At 54.2% G+C, this 12,264-nt stretch overlaps 1 protein-coding gene across 1 annotated transcript in view; it reads right to left on the reverse strand.

Annotated features, from left to right (window-relative positions):
• Positions 1–1,218: 1,218 nt before the first annotated feature.
• Positions 1,219–12,264, reverse strand: part of SNRNP40 (small nuclear ribonucleoprotein U5 subunit 40) — a 15,137-nt gene continuing 4,091 nt past the window's right edge. Inside the window, exons 4-9 of the mRNA XM_031061874.1 lie at positions 11,774–11,896; positions 9,336–9,456; positions 8,222–8,304; positions 7,768–7,829; positions 5,010–5,113; positions 1,219–1,622 (exon numbers count right to left, since the gene is read on the reverse strand). Coding sequence (XP_030917734.1) covers positions 1,573–1,622; positions 5,010–5,113; positions 7,768–7,829; positions 8,222–8,304; positions 9,336–9,456; positions 11,774–11,896 — 543 coding nt within the window. The 3' untranslated portion in view covers positions 1,219–1,572. The remainder of the gene's footprint in view (positions 1,623–5,009; positions 5,114–7,767; positions 7,830–8,221; positions 8,305–9,335; positions 9,457–11,773; positions 11,897–12,264) is intronic.

The raw sequence follows: 12,264 nt of genomic DNA on the forward strand, positions 1-12,264 counted from the left end.
GACACCCCAGGGGACCAGGGACAGCCCCAGGGCTGCAGCAGCCACTCCCCCTGGGGCCAGGGAAATGATGGGAGGGGGATGTGGGCAGCTGCCAGGAGCTGGAGAATCCTGGACTTGGGAGAGGGACTGGGGACAAGGATGGAGGGACAGGAGCCAGGGAATGGCTGCCAGTGCCAGAGGGCAGGGCTGGATGGGATCTTGGCAATTGGGAATTGTTCCCTGGCAGGGTGGGCAGGGGCTGGGCTGGAATTGCCAGAGCAGCTGTGGCTGCCCCTGGAGCCCTGGCAGTGCCCAAGGCCAGGCTGGGCATTGGGGCTGGCAGCACCTGGCACAGTGGGAGCTGTCCCTGCCACGGCAGGGGGGGCACTGGATGAGGTTTAATCTCCCTTCCAACCCAAACAATTCCAGGAGTTTGGTGATTCCACCAATGATTCCATCACTCCACCTCAATGATTTCTCTGGTTACCTACAGGTGAGGACCTGGATTGAAAACTGGAGAACAGAAAAGTAACCAGAGTGTCTCAGGTTGGAAATGGGGAGTGTGTGCTCTATTCCTATCTGATGGGGCAGCTCTCTGCTGTTCTTGGGGCAGTTTGATTGATCTCTCCCACAGCCAATCCTCCCTCCAGGAGATCTCTGCTGTCCATGGCCACTGAGTGTCCCTGCAGGGCTGATCCAATTCCAGCATCCCATGGGGAGATGCTGCGCCCAGGGGAGGAGCCAAGCATTCCTCCCTGGATCCAATCTGAGCCTGGAGCAGCACAGCAGCCTTTGCCCCCTGCATTGCCAGAGGAGCAGCTTTCTGCTGCCCTGCATTGCCAGAGGGAGCCCAGGCCCATCTGCAGCAGCCCTGGAGCTGCAGAGGAAAACTCCCCCCTTGTGCAGGATCCCTGCTCCAGCAGCAGCACAGCTGGCACTGCAGGAGGGCTGAGCCCCCATGGGATGGGGCTGTGCCACCCCCTGAGCCACAGCGTGCCAGGGCCTGCTCTCACTCTGGCAGGCTTTTTTTGCACTGTTGCATTGGTATTTTTAATTTCCTAATAAAGAACTGTTATTCCTGCTCCCATATCTTTGCCTGAGAGCCCCTTAATTTCAGAATTACAGTAATTCAGAGGGAGGGGGTTTGCATTTTCCATTTCAGGAGAAGTTCCTGCCCTCCTCAGCAGACACCTGGCTGTTCAATCCAAGACACAGAGCAATAAACCGCAGGCACTGAGCTGTGTAAAAAAAGCCATTTATTGCAGTTTTAACTGTATCAAAAAAACTCCAAAGGAAACAGGACAGGGATATACAGGCCACATGTGGAACTGAACCAAAAGTTCTCAATTTCAAGGGATCTGCAGAAGGGTTTCACTGTCAGTGGCACAGCCAAAACGCAATTCCTTTCAATTCCAAGTTTTCCTGCCTCCCAAAGAAAGGGGAGGTGGAAAAAGCTGCCCAGTGAGGTGTGGGGAGGGGACAGCCTGCACTGGGGCTGTCACACCGAGCTCTGGCACCTGCTGCACTGGGAGGGGAAGCACCCAGCTCCTGCCAAGGCAGCACCGAGGCACAGATCCAGCAGCTCCTGGGGCATCACTGGATCTCCCCCATGTAGAGCCTTTTGTCACTGGATGCAGAGAGAACTGAGGGGCAAGGAAAGAAAGGAATAAAGAAATGAAAACAATATAAACGTTAGAATATAAAAAATTTAAATAAAAATAGAAAACATAAAAGATAAAAACTGGATACAGAAATTACAACAGAATATAAAACCCAAACGAGAATATAAAAATTAGAATATGAAAACTGAAATAGAATACAAAAATTAGAATGCAAAAACTGAAATAGAAAACAAAAGTTAAAACAGAATATAAAAACTGAAATAGAATGCAAAAATTAAAACGGAATACAAAAATTAAAATCGAATATGAAAAAGGAAATGGAATGCAAAAATTAAAATGGAATATAAAAACTGAAATAGAATGCAAAAAAAAATAGAATATAAAAACTGAAACAGAATACAAAAATTAAAATAGAATACAAAACCTGAAATAGAATACAAAAATTAAAATAGAATACGAAAAGTCAAATAGAATGCAAAAATTAAAACAGAATATAAAAACTGAAATAGAATATAGAAATTGAAATACAAAAACTGAAATAGAATGCAAAAAAATAGAATACAAAAACTAGGATATGAAAACTGAAATAGAATACAAAAATTAAAATACAAACACTGAAATAGAATACAAAAATTAAAATCTAATATAAAAACTGAAAAAGAATACAAAAAGTAGAATATAAAAATTGAAATAGAATACAAAAATGACACCAGTGGTTTGAGACCTCCCTGAGGTCACAGCCTAAGCTTCTCAGTTTTTTGGAAGCCAAATCTCAGTTGCTTCCCATGGCAGCCATGAACAGCTTTGTGCCACAGAGCCCTGGCTGTGCCACCGAGCCCACCCCGAGCTGCCACCCACTGTCCCTGAGCTGCTGGCTATGGCTGAGCTGGAAGAGAGGAGGATGGACAGCCCTGCAGGGCTCCCCAGTGGGGTTCCCATGGATGAACCCCCCTGCAGGGCTCCTGGGGGGGTTCCCATGGATGAACCCCCCTGCAGGGCTCCTGGGGGGGTTCCCATGGATGAACCCCCCTGCAGGGCTCCCCAGTGGGGTTTCCAGCCCGGGCTCTGCCAGCTCCGGGTGCCACTAGAGGGCACATGTGGCCAGGAAAGCGTCCCCAGGACAGCATTGCCTGGGAGCAGGGAAAACCCAGTGGCTCCCAGCTGCCACCAGCCCTGAGGGATGAACCCCCTGCAGGGCTCCCCAGTGGGGTTCCCATAGATGAACCCCCTGCAGGGCTCCCCAGTGGGGTTTCCAGCCCGGGCTCTGCCAGCTCCGGGTGCCACTAGAGGGCACATGTGGCCAGGAAAGCGTCCCCAGGACAGCATTGCCTGGGAGCAGGGAAAACCCAGTGGCTCCCAGCTGCCACCAGCCCTGAGTCACAGCCAGGGGATCCTTGAGCTTGGGGAACACCTCGAGACCATCACACCCAACTGCCAGCCTGGCAGCACCCCAGGGTCACCCCTGCCCACCAGTGCCACATCCCCAGGTGCCCTGAACTCCTCCAGGGATGGGGACTCCACCACCAGGGCTGGACACTGGGCACGGGTCAGAAGGACCAATTCTGATGTCTTTGTGGAATTATAAAGTCATCAGGGGTGGGAAACCACTCTGAGATCATCGAGACCAACCTTTAACCCAGCCCTGTCCCCAAACACCACATCCACAGGGCTTCTAAATCCCTCCAGGGATGGGGATCCACCCCTGCCCTGGGCAGCTGTCCCAGGCTGGACACCCTTTCCATGGAGAATTCTTCCCAAAAACCCACCCTGAGCCTGCCCTGGCCCAGCCTGAGGCCGTTCCCTCTGCTCCTGTCCCTGTTCCTGGAGCACAGCCCGACCCCCCCCGGCTGTCCCCTCCTGGCAGGAGCTGTGCAGAGCCACAAGGGCCCCTGAGCCTCCTTTGCTCCAGGCTGAGCCCCTTCCCAGCTCCCTCAGCCTCTCCTGGGGCTCCAGACCCTTCCTCTCTTCAGGGAATTCCCAAGAATGACCAGAAGACACCAGCAGTGATTTAATCCCTGTCCAGGAGAGCTCTGGGGGTTTCTGCACCAATTCCCAGCCCAGTGTTTGTCTCCCTGCACAGCCTGGCTGCCTGTGCAGGTGAGAATCCTGCAGGGATTTATGGATTAACATCCCCAGGAGTTCCCAGCCAGCAGCTGCACGACTCAATGGGTTTTTAGTAGGAGTTTTTTAATTGTTATTTGCGATGGATGAGCCAAGAGGAGTTGAGCACAGGATCCCACACCCAGAGAGGAGCTGGCTCTGCTCCAGCACAGCCCAGCCCAGCAGAGCTGAGGGTACCCAGAGCTCCCTGCCCCTTGCTTTGCCTTTGGGGATGACTGTTGGGAATTTTGGGCTGCTGACCAGGCCAAGGTGAGCGTTTCCATGGAAACACAGCACCCTGCAGTCCTGCCCAGCCCATGCTGGACCAGGAGATGGGAATGGAGCCTGGTCCCAGCTTCAAATGGCTCTGAAAAGCCACCTGAGCTCTGCATCAGCCAGCTCTGAGTGTGGTGCCACCTCTGAACAGGGCCCAAACCCACTGCACCCAGAGCTTCCTTTGGGTGGGATTTTGAGAAGGAATTGTTCCCTGGCAGGGTGGGCAGGGGCTGGGCTGGAATTGCCAGAGCAGCTGTGGCTGCCCCTGGAGCCCTGGCAGTGCCCAAGGCCAGGCTGGGCATTGGGGCTGGCAGCACCTGGCACAGTGGGAGCTGTCCCTGGGCTGCAATGAGCTGGCACTGAAGATCCCTTCCCACCCAAAGCACTCTGGCATTCCCATTCCTGAATCCAGGATGGAAACCAGCACCAAAGCCCATTGCAGCAAATGGAGAAAGGAAAGGAAAGAATGATTTCCTGGCTGGTTCCAGGTGCCCCCAGTGCCATTTGCCACAGGGGGTTTGTAGCCTGGCAAGGCCTGGTTCGAGAGGTTTGGGCTGTGCCAGGGTGCCCAGAGCAGCTGTGGCTGCCCCTGGAGCCCTGGCAGTGCCCAAGGCCAGGTTTGGCACCCAAACCATTCTGGGATATGATTTTCTGATTCTCTTTGGCTTCCTACAGCTTTTGGAGAAGTTAGGACCCCCCCAGGCTCCCAGGTGATCCATGTCCTGATGGAATCACCACACATGGTTATACCCCTGGCATCCCAGCCATTCCAGACCTGTTCCTCATGGCCCCAGGAAGGCTGGACAAGCCCTGGGCAGTGGCAGCCACTCCCACCCTGCTGTGCTCTGGGGGTCCCCAGCCCAGTCCCAGAGTCCCTGTGCTCAGCCCAGGGTGCCCCCACCCAACTGGAGATGAGCAAGCAAGGCTCTGCCACCCCTAAACCTGATAACTGGCAATTCTGAGGTCACTTCCCAGAGGATCAGCAGCTCAGTGAGCCCTGGAGCTGCTGCCCTGGCAGGGGGGAGCACTTACTGATGGGTTCCTCGGGGTGGAAGGCCAGCTCATTGACAGAGCCAGCATGGCCAGGCAGCTTGTACAGGATCCTCCTGGAGGTGGTGTCCCACACGTACACAAACCTGCAACAGAGTCCTGCTGAGGGCAGGCACGGGCCAAGGAAAACGCCTGTGCCCCCAGGTGGTTCTGTGTCACCCCCTGATTGTTTCAGATTTTCTAAGCCTTCTGATGTTCACATTCTTGTAACAAACTTTCTCACCCACTTTCTGTTAATAATTCATTGTTTTGCATTCTTTCATGGAGGAGGAGAAATTTGATGGACTGCTGGTTTGTCCAGTGTCATTGGAGAGGTGGCACTGTCACCCTCCAACCCACTGTCACTTCTGGAAATCTATAAATGTTGGAGTCAGAAAATAAACTTCCCTTTTCTTCACCTTGAGAGCAGCAGTGTGTGAGCTCGTGTTGTTTCGTGTCCTTTAGCAACAGTTCTGCAGCTGGAATGATCTTTGTGAGGATAAACAGGAACTCCCCAGGAGAAAAAAATGGGAAAATGCTGCTCTGACAGGCCCAGGAGAGCAGAGGCTGAGCAGGGAGGAGTCAAGAGTGGCAAAAACCTCCCTGCCAACAGTGGCCCTCACCCCTCAGGGCACAGAGATGGATTTGAAAGCTGTGAGGCCAAAGAAATCCTTGATAGTGCAGGGGCAGGGAGCAAATCAGCACTGGGAATGGGGAGGAGGGGTCTCACCCCCCCAAGCAGCCCCACCCACTCTGTGCACATCCAGGCACCCCCTGGGCTGGCAGTGAGGAGCCCAGAGCCCCCCAGCCCCTGCTGCACTGCAACCCCTGCCTGCCAGCAGCTCTAAGATGGGATTTCTTCCTGCTGTGCCACATGAGGCACTTCCCAGCGTTTATTAGGGAGTGATGGGATCGTGCTGAGCCCTTTGATCGCCCTCTGCCAGGCCTCACCCACCGCTGGCTCCTGCCTGAGCCCCTACCTGGGTTGAGAACCCCCCAGGATCCTCCCCTGGGGGCACCACGCACAGCTCAGCTTTCACACTTCTCTTAGAAACAGTCTCAGAGTCAGGGAAAGTGAACCCAAAATCCCCAAATCCCAGTGTCTGCTGTGGGGAGCTCTGCTGGGACCTGCCCCAGGAGCTGCCAGAGCCCTGAGCTCCAGCAGCACCAGCAGAAAGAACCAAAAGTGACCCAAACTCCAGGAACACCTGCCCAGAACAGGGCTCAGCCTGGCCACGGGGATCCAGGCAGGAGCTGCTCTCCCAGGGCAGGAATCCCTGCTCTCCCAAGGGCAGGAATCCCTGCTCTCCCCAGGAAAGGACGCCCTCCCCCCAGGTAGGAATTCTCCCTCCCCACTCAGAGTCCAGCAGGGCTGGGGGCAGTCACAGCCCCAGCTCATGCTGGGACAGCTGCCCCACTAAATCTGGGCAGGGAGAGCTCAAGTTCTGCCTCTGTGCTATCAGAAGCTCATTAATCTGGTGATTACTGCTGCTCCATGGCCTGGCCCCTGGCCTGCAGGAATTCCTGTCTCCCTGGCACTGGATTTGGGCCTGGATTTGCTCCAGGGGACATTGGTGTCCTTCACAGGGACCTTCAGACCCTGCTCTGCTTCTTCCCTCAGCCCTTTCACTCCTCAGCTCACTTTACAGAATCTTCCATTTACAAGTCTGAGTGGTGCCAATTGATTTTTTTCTCCTTAATTAAAGGAGTTCTCATTAAGGATCTCTGGAATCCCACCATGCAGGAATTTAACTGGGATTTGTGCTCCTCACCCTCCAACGGCTCCCCCCAAGGCAGGAATCCCTGCTCTCCCCAAAGCAGGAATTGCTGCTCTCCCCCCAGGGCAGGAATCCCTGCTCTCCCCCCAGGGCAGGAATCCCTGCTCTCCCCAAAGCAGGAATTGCTGCTCTCCCCCCAGGGCAGGAATCCCTGCTCTCCCCAAGGCAGGAGCTGCCTTCCCCAGGTAGGAATTCTCCCTCCCCACTCAGAGTCCAGCAGGGCTGGGGGCAGTCACAGCCCCAGCTCATGCTGGGACAGCTGCCCCACTAAATCTGGGCAGGGAGAGCTCAAGTTCTGCCTCTGTGCTATCAGAAGCTCATTAATCTGGTGATTACTGCTGCTCCATGGCCTGGCCCCTGGCCTGCAGGAATTCCTGTCTCCCTGGCACTGGATTTGGGCCTGGATTTGCTCCAGGGGACATTGGTGTCCTTCACAGGGACCTTCAGACCCTGCTCTGCTTCTTCCCTCAGCCCTTTCACTCCTCAGCTCACTTTACAGAATCTTCCATTTACAAGTCTGAGTGGTGCCAATTGATTTTTTTCTCCTTAATTAAAGCAGTTCTCATTAATGATCTCTGGAATCCCACCATGCAGGAATTTAACTGGGATTTGTGCTCCTCACCCTCCAACCCCCCACACAGACCCTGCTCTCCAAGACCCCTCCCCAAGCTTCTGCCAGGACACCCAGGGGTCCAAGCCAGTGGCAAAGGTGTCCCTGTCACCTGCTGAGGGATCCTGTGCTGGGACAGGGCAGAGCCTCAGCCAGCTTTTGACAATTATAACCAGATTTTACAACAGTCAGATGCTCCTCCACAGACCCCAAAGCAGCAGAAACACATCCCTGTGGGAACCAGGAAAGCTCCCTGAGGGCTGTTTGGGATTTCCCACCTCTATACACAGCCCTGGGCCTGGAGAGTCTGATCCAGGAATGCTGCACATGCATCAGGGGCTGCTGGGGACAGAGGGATGCAGTGGCAACTCACCTGTCAGCAGAGCCCCCTGCAATTTTGCTGCCATCTGGGGACCAGGAGCACCTCAGAAGGTTCTAAAACAAAAGAACATGCACAGACCTATTTAGTTCCTCCCTTTTCCTTGAACTCAAATCACCACGAGACTTTAACCAGCACCACTTTAATGATCTCCCTTGGAAGATGAGATGGTAATTACAGATTTTATTTTATTGTTGGAAACAGCCAGTGCCTTGTTATTTTACACAAAGTAGATGGTAAGTGTAGAAAATACTTAATTTACAACTAATTACAAATGAACTGAGCAAAGAAATCTTGTTACTGAGGCTTTAATTGGAACCCACTTTGTGGATTCATGTTTCTTTGAGTTCTTATTAAAGCCTTTCTGGTCTAAGCTTGAATTGAAAAAAAACAATTTAGAGAAAAGTTAATAGCAGAGGGAATTGAACAAGGAGTGGAACACACTCACCTTCTCAAAATTATGGACATTTCCCTGGAAAATCTTCACACATCTCTCCTTGGGGGCGAAGGGCCTCACGTCCCAGATCCGAACTGCAACAGAAGGAGGGACAGAGGCTGAGGGGACAGGGACAGGCAGCCCTGGCAAAGCCCCCGTGCCCAGGACAGGCTCCCTGACCCCCCATTCCCCAGAGGCCACGGGGAACCAGCAGCTTCCCCTGCAGGAGGCTTTGCTCTGGCAGGACAGCAGCAATGTGGGAATACAAAAACTTCCCAAGCTGCCATCCCAAAATGGAGCCCCAGCTCCTCACAGGAGCATTTTCCTCACCCTGACACATCCCATGGGCACGGCCCTGATGGGCTCAGCCTCACTGAGGGACACGGGGACAGACAGGGTGGCAGCTGGGCTGTCACTCCTGCTGAGGGGACACAGCCAAGCCACCTTGACACGAGCCAGAGTGCACAGATCACCTGTGCCATGGCTCTTGTCCCCAGTGTCCTGCAGGAGCTGGGCTGTCACTCCTGAGGGGACAAACCTGTGACATTGTTCTTGTCCCCAATTCCTGCAGCAGCTGGGCTGTCACTCCTGAGGGGACAAACCTGTGCCATGGCTCTTGTCCCCAGCGACCTGCAGCAGCTGGGCTGTCACTCCTGCTGAGGGGACAAATCTATGCTATGGCTCTTGTCCCCAGTGTCCTGCAGCAGCTGGGCTGTCACTCCTGAGGGGACAAACCTGTGACATTGATCTTTTCCCCAATTCCTGCAGGACAACCTGTGCCATGGCTCCTTGCAGGACAACCTGTGCCATGGCTCTTGTCCCCAATGTCCTACAGGACAACCTGTGCCATGGCTCTTGTCCCCAGTTCCTGCAGGATAACCTGTGCCATGGCTCTTGTCCCCAATGTCCTACAGGACAACCTGTGCCATGGCTCCTTGCAGGAGAACCTGTGCCATGGCTCTTGTCCCCAGTTTCTTCCCAGTTGGGACAAACCCCCTGAGGCAGCTCTCCTCAAGCACCCAAATTCAGGGTTCAGCTCTGGAGCCCAGCTCCCTGCAGCCCACCCCAGCTCAGCTGTCCCAGGATGAGCAGCCTGAGGTGTCCCTGGAGGCTGAGCAGGCTGTACCTGTGTTGTCCATGGCGTTGGAGAGCAGGTAGGAGCCCTCAGAGCTGAGGCTCAGGCCCGTCACCGAGTCGGCGTGGCCCCGCATGGTGTAGGTGAGCTTGTTCTGCCGCAGGTCCCACACCTGGCACACAAACACATAAACACATAAAGACATAAACACATGAACTCACAAACACACAAACTCACAAACACAGCCAGCACTGCTGCAGCTGCACAGCACCACACAGGCTCTGATCCGCAGCTGTGGGTGCCAGCTTGATGGGTGCCACAGACAGATTTTGTGGAAAATCCTTTCGTTGGGATTTTTTCTCCTGAGAAGCTGAGAGGCCTCAGGAACAAAATGACAACAATGATTATCTGCTGCTGTGGAATGCAACAGGTGCATCTGTGATTGGTCTCATGTGGTTGTTTCTAATCAATGGCCAATCACAGTCCAGCTGGCTCGGACTGTCTGGTCAGTCACAAGATTTTGTTACCATTCCATTCCTTTCTTTGCTAATCTGATGAAATCCTTTCTTCTATTCTTTTAGTATAGTTTTAAGATATCAATTTCTTTTAATATAATATATACCATAAAATAATAAATCAGCCTTCTGCAACATGGAGGCAAGATTCTTATCTCTTCCCTCATCCTGGGAGCCCTGTGAACACCACCACAGATGGGAGTTGTAGGAAAATGGGATTTGTGCCTTAGATTGGTAACTGGATGTGTTCAAACTCCAAGGAGTTACTTGGCAGCAGCCCCACACACAGGACATAGGGAATGGCTGCCAGTGCCAGAGGGCAGGGCTGGATGGGATCTTGGCAATTGGGAATTGTTCCCTGGCAGGGTGGGCAGGGGCTGGGCTGGAATTGCCAGAGCAGCTGTGGCTGCCCCTGGAGCCCTGGCAGTGCCCAAGGCCAGGCTGGGCATTGGGGCTGGCAGCACCTGGCACAGTGGGAGCTGTCCCTGCCATGGCAGGGGTGGCACTGGATGGTGTTTTATCCTTTCCATTCAAACCAGTCCACGATCCTATGAAAACATGAGGCTGGAAGTTTATGGGTTTCTAGAAAGGCAGAATTTGCTTTTTAGAACATTTCTAAGTGAATACATTCAACCTCCAAGGAGTTCAATGCCAGCAGCCCCAGGCCTGCAGAATTCCTCCTGAACTGGCCCCAAAATCCCCCAAATCCCCCTGGCACAGAGCAGGAGCTCCCCAGTACCCAGTTCCAGGCTGTTCTTCCCAAAGAGGGGCAGTGGGAGCAGCTCTGCTGGCAGTGCCACATTGAGCATTGGCTGTGACAGCCTGGGGACAGCTCTGCTGGCAGTGGCACACTGGGCACTGGCTGTGACAGGCTGGGGACAGCTCTGCTGGCAGTGGCACACTGGGCACTGGCTGTGACAGGCTGGGGACAGCTCTGCTGGCAGTGGCACACTGGGCACTGGCTGTGACAGGCTGGGGACAGCTCTGCTGGCAGTGGCACACTGGGCACTGGCTGTGACAGGCTGGGGACAGCTCTGCTGGCAGTGGCACACTGGGCACTGGCTGTGACAGGCTGGGGACAGCTCTGCTGGCAGTGGCACACTGGGCACTGGCTGTGACAGGCTGGGGACAGCTCTGCTGGCAGTGGCACACTGGGCACTGGCTGTGACAGGCTGGGGACAGCTCTGCTGGCAGTGGCACACTGGGCACTGGCTGTGACAGGCTGGGGACAGCTCTGCTGGCAGTGGCACACTGGGCACTGGCTGTGACAGGCTGGGGACAGCTCTGCTGGCAGTGGCACACTGGGCACTGGCTGTGACAGGCTGGGGACAGCTCTGCTGGCAGTGGCACACTGGGCACTGGCTGTGACAGGCTGGGGACAGCTCTGGTGGCAGTGCCACACTGAACACTGGTTGTGACAAGTTGGGGACAGCTCTGGTGCCAGTGTCACATCGAGCTCTGGCTGTGACAGGCTGGGGACAGCTCTGGCAGGCTCAGGGCAGTTTTGGTGCCAGTGTCACACTGAGCACTGCCTGTGACAGGCTGGGGCCATGGGGACAGCCTGAGCCCTGCAGCCCCAGGGCAATCAGCTGAATGAACGCTGAGCTCACTGGTAAATAAGAACTTTCCACACCATCAGGTGCCAGGGGAGCTGCAAACTGGGCCAGAGGGCACACAGGGGACGTCACCACGTTCTCCTCAGCTTACCTCACACATGGCTCTGGCCCAGGCTGCCAGCACAGCCAGCATTCCAGCCTGGCTCTGCAGGTGACAGCAGTGCTGGGACACCCAAATGCCACTCTGTCCCTGCCAGGCTGTCCCAGCTCCCTGCCACTTTACTGGGCCTGTACCACCAGCAGGGATGGACACAGCACGCCCAGGGGGGTTGGGGTTGTAAAATTCAGCAGGTGGCACCCATGGCTGTCCTTGGCCAACACAAGGTGTGACAGGAGGAAAAGGGACACAGGGTCCTACCTTGATGTCATTGTCGATGCCTCCAGAGATGATCTGGTCACTGGTGTCATTGAAGGTGACAGCCAGGACCTGGTAGGTGTTCTGGAATGTCTGGACAGCAGCTTTTTTCCTGATATCCCACAGCTGGAAAGAAATGTGGCACTTGTAAGAGGTGAGCACAGATATATTTAACAACAAAATCATTGCAGAGATGTTGGCAGAGACTCAGCCTGTTCTTCTGAAATCCCTTTGTAAGTCTCATAAAAAATATCAGCTCTGGAGATCTTTATAAAAAACGTGGAATCTGCTGTGTCTGGAGCACAGGAATGAAGGGAGAGAAGAAGAAGCCAGCAGAGATTTCAGGAGAGAGAAAAAGGAGTCACTACAGGAGATTACAGGAGAAAGAAGAAGGGGCCAGCCCAGATTTCAGGAAGAGTTTTCTCATGCTTTGCTAATCCAGAAAGAAACTCCAGGGATGGGCACTGCAAACCTCCCTGGGCAGCCCCTGCCAA

Source organism: Geospiza fortis, unplaced genomic scaffold (assembly GCF_000277835.1).
Source record: "Geospiza fortis unplaced genomic scaffold, GeoFor_1.0 scaffold32, whole genome shotgun sequence".
Lineage (NCBI taxonomy): Eukaryota > Metazoa > Chordata > Aves > Passeriformes > Thraupidae > Geospiza > Geospiza fortis.